This window comes from Cryptotermes secundus, unplaced genomic scaffold, assembly GCF_002891405.2.
Source record: "Cryptotermes secundus unplaced genomic scaffold, Csec_1.0 scaffold1054, whole genome shotgun sequence".
Lineage (NCBI taxonomy): Eukaryota > Metazoa > Arthropoda > Insecta > Blattodea > Kalotermitidae > Cryptotermes > Cryptotermes secundus.
Genome location: NW_019719379.1, coordinates 722,289 through 726,147, shown reverse-complemented (window position 1 = coordinate 726,147; position 3,859 = coordinate 722,289). Strand labels below are relative to the sequence as shown.

At 41.2% G+C, this 3,859-nt stretch overlaps 1 protein-coding gene across 7 annotated transcripts in view; it reads left to right on the top strand.

Annotated features, from left to right (window-relative positions):
• The window catches only part of LOC111866214 (probable phosphorylase b kinase regulatory subunit beta), a 48,821-nt gene that overhangs the window by 42,481 nt on the left and 2,481 nt on the right, over positions 1-3,859 (top strand). For all 7 annotated transcript variants that reach the window (XM_023855004.2, XM_023854968.2, XM_023854995.2 and 4 more), the window contains 2 exons: positions 1,549-1,683; positions 2,521-2,761. In XM_023855004.2, coding sequence (XP_023710772.1) covers positions 1,549-1,683; positions 2,521-2,761 — 376 coding nt within the window. The remainder of the gene's footprint in view (positions 1-1,548; positions 1,684-2,520; positions 2,762-3,859) is intronic.

Sequence of the window (3,859 nt, the reverse complement as noted above, 5' to 3'; positions counted from 1 at the left end):
GGGGTCGAACCCCTGCCGTTTTATGGGAGATATCTCGACTATAGAAGGCCAAACCACATCACTGGCCGACTTGCTATACTTCGCAATTGAGGTGTCGTGTGTGCTTTTCGCGTGGGACACGAAAGACCGCCCGGACAAAGTGCGTGAATTGCGAAATCGGACTCTGCATTTCCGGATTTTTTGAGAATTCCACACGAAGGCAACATTCCGGCAGATGACGCAGGCGGGAAGACAGACACTCCATGCAGATGGTGGCCAAAAATTATGTAAGTAGGACATAATTTTCTACTTTAAAATTTAATTTTATATAACGTTGCCACGCCCGGACTCTGCGACACCATATAGCGTCATTCGTACCGGGGACTTTCTTTTAACGACGACATACGTTGTCTTTAGTCGTTTAAAGGTTAATGCACTTGTATCTGCATTGAAATGGTAGACATCACTAGTATCCCAAGGGTATTGATGCTTGTGGTTGTGACCAAGTTTGTCTCAGATTTCATTATAATTGCTATTGTTAGTATAAAATTTTCTTTACTTCTAAGCATTTTTCCACTTTTACTGTTTACAAAAACACGATCACTGGGGTCGTCTTTGGGTTCACGTTCATCAGACAAATCAGAGCCACTTTCTAAGACTATTTGACAAAATGTAACCCAGCATAATTGATACTTCTTCTAGTCCACTATTCAGTGATATGCTGACCAAGACTAAGTGTATTATTGTGTTCACTTTCTGATGATTTATGCTGCATTCATGTTCTCTAAACCCTTCTTGTACTCCACACACTCCAACCAGTTCTCTAACTGACCCATATTTATCTCATTCATTTAGGTTTCTGCAACCAAAATATGAACTGTCCATCAGTGAATTAGTTTTGATGCATCCAGCATTAATAGCGTATGTTCTCTTTTTAGCTTTTACTTCCTTTAGCATCACCCATGTGAAGTAATTTTTTTTTTGTTTCTCTTCAGTTATATTTCATGTAAGAGGTGGTAATGAATTCACAGGTTACTCATTTGAATGAAGATCTGTGTCTGCTTTAGCAATAATGTAATCTTTTAAATTTAATTATCATTGCCCAGCTTGCTAAGCATAACATTCCCCATTGTTCTCGTATGGCCAGTCCAGTATTCTAGGAAAGACTATAAACAGTTGTAGATTTTCCATGTTCTCATGGTGATAAAAAGTGTGTTACTAGACCATCTGTAATGATATTTAAGGCTCTTGGATTTTGTCTACTACCCTACATTTTATTTAAAAAAAACTAGGACAGTAGATGAGTCAAAGATAGCCTTAAACATTATCACATCATCAAATAACTTTAAACGTAGTGACTAGTGATGATTTTGTAAAGGGTACAGATGTACACATGTTTAGAAAAAGAATGACAAACTGTTTTGGAATCCTGTAACTGTATGAAAAGTACACCTTGTATCCAGTTTATTTTTATTTTTGTAGCAATTTTCATGTTTAAAGGTTTGAAAATGCTTCAGGTCATAGCAGCATTGGGTTTAATTATTTCATTTGGTTTGTTTTACTTTGAAGTTGGGTTTTGGAAGCCATGAAACTCTATCTCCAGATGACATCTGATTCCAAACCTTTGGAGAGTCACAGTCCATATCAAGTGCGACAGCTGCTTCATAAAGTGCTCTCTGTTAGGGAGTGGGCAACGCAGGAGAGGTGAGTGTATTACCCTGTTGAACAATTCTGTCCCTTTTAACCTTTGAAAGGTTGTAACCGTTTACTAGTGGACTTGAATGTGTGAGGCCCTGGAGGGGAGGTGCCTACGTGATAATAGCACGACATTATTTCACATGTGCAGTTTTGCAGATGGAGAAGGGGTGGTGGATCCCCGGATTGATGTGGGGAATGATGTCATCTAAGGTGTGGTGCTGGGAAGGCCCGTAGGTCTGTTAGCGTCGCCGAGCCAGTAGTAAGCAATATATGATAAGAGACCCTCCTAGTGAGTGGAGGCACTTGCTTTGTTCTTTATAGAATCGCCTCTGTAAGCGAAACAGTGTAAATGTAACTGCCATAAATAGTGATTGTGACCAAAAATGAGTATATTAAACCTAAGGTAAAGCCACAGGTTAGTCGTGTTAAAGTTTCTACGAAGAAAGACCTGTTATCGACCTGAGATAGAGATCCATGCCTACCATTATCCTAAATCCAACCTGGTTACCTCAGTACCCAAATAGCAAAGAAGGGTAAAGGTGGAAGGAGCGGCAAGCAGGAGCAGCCGTAGCAGCGACGAGGAGGAAAGGAGCGGCCGGAGCAGCGGGCACAAAAGCAGAAGAGGAGAACGGTATTAAGGTTTTCATACGGTTAAAGATTCATGTTGCAGCCTTCTGAGTTATGACACCATATAGTTTGGTAGTTGGTACCAGTATCAGAGGATTGAAAATTTCAGTACCCACTTACCAAACTACGCTGTCATAAGCCAGAAGACCACAGTATGAGAATACTGTCATATTGTGTTCAGTCTCTCTGCACCCTATGCTTGCTGGTATGTTTCAGCTTGACGCCATTGCAGCGACGAAGGCTCGAAGGCTGTTTGTGTCGTGTTCCCATTCACTTCTATGTCCAGGTGTGGGATGTCATGTCCCGCACACCACAAGGGATAACAGTACAGGGGAGCCACCTACCACAGCATCCAACCCTGTCCAACATGACACAGTCAGAACTGAATTTTGCATTACTGGTTGAAGAAATGTTAAACCACATCCAGAAGCCAGAATACAGGCAAACTGTTGTAGAAGTAAGCACATTTTTTATAAGTCTGTCCCATAAGTTACTTATTAATGGTTTTATTATGTGAAAACATGTAAGAACATTAAGTAAAGCCTTAGGGGTATAAGATTTGAAATAATTGGCACTAGGTGAAGATCATGTCAGACAGCAGAATTTGCTACTAGCAGTATTGAATGTTTGTGTTAACTCAGCAGAGAAGAGTTCTTGAGAAGCTAAAAGTCACTGAGCTAATAATGAAATTCCTCACCTTTAATGGAACTTGAAGGTTCATCACTGTGTTTGCAAGAGCCTGCCACTGGACCATGTCATGAGCAAAACTAATCCAATCAATTAACATGGTCAGGTTCTACAAGTATGAGGGGCATTCAAGTTCTAAGGTCTCCGATTTTTTTTCTCAGGACTGGGAGCAGATGGACACATGCGGTTTAGTTTAAAATACATGTGCACTCTTTGTGAATGCGTGACAGAGATAGCAGCACTGTACGGCACACAGAACTCTAGTGGTGGTGGCAAGAGTGAGGAGTGTTTTTGATAACTAAAATGGCGACATTTTCTTTACAAGAACATCGAGTAATCTTTCGTTTTCTCCACTTGCATGGTGTGACACCCATTGAAATTCATCACCAGTTGAGTGAGACATGTGGTGATGGTCGCGTGGAAGCATGCTGTGCTTTGAAAGAAGAGTCCCGAAATGATCAAAACTTTTTTTTCAAAAATTATCACCGGTGATTGAAACCTGGTGCTATGCTTACAATCCTGAATCAAAGCAACAATCAAGCCAGTGGAAGACTTCAAGTTCACCTCACCCCAAGAAAGCTCGTCAGGTGAAATCAAAAATGAAAACAATGCTGATTTGTTTTTTTCGATGTGAGAGGAGTCGTCCATTCAGAGGTTGTTCTGCAGGGTCAGACAGTTAACCAGGCTTTCTACTTGGAAGTTTTGAAAAGATTGCGCAACAGTTTGCGGCGGAAGTGGCCAGATTTGTGGCAGTCGGGTGACTGGTTTTTCCATCATGACAATGCCCCTGCTCACACAGCCCTGTCTGTACGACAATTCTTGACCAAAAATGGTATGACCCCTGTTCCTCACCCTCCATACTCACCCG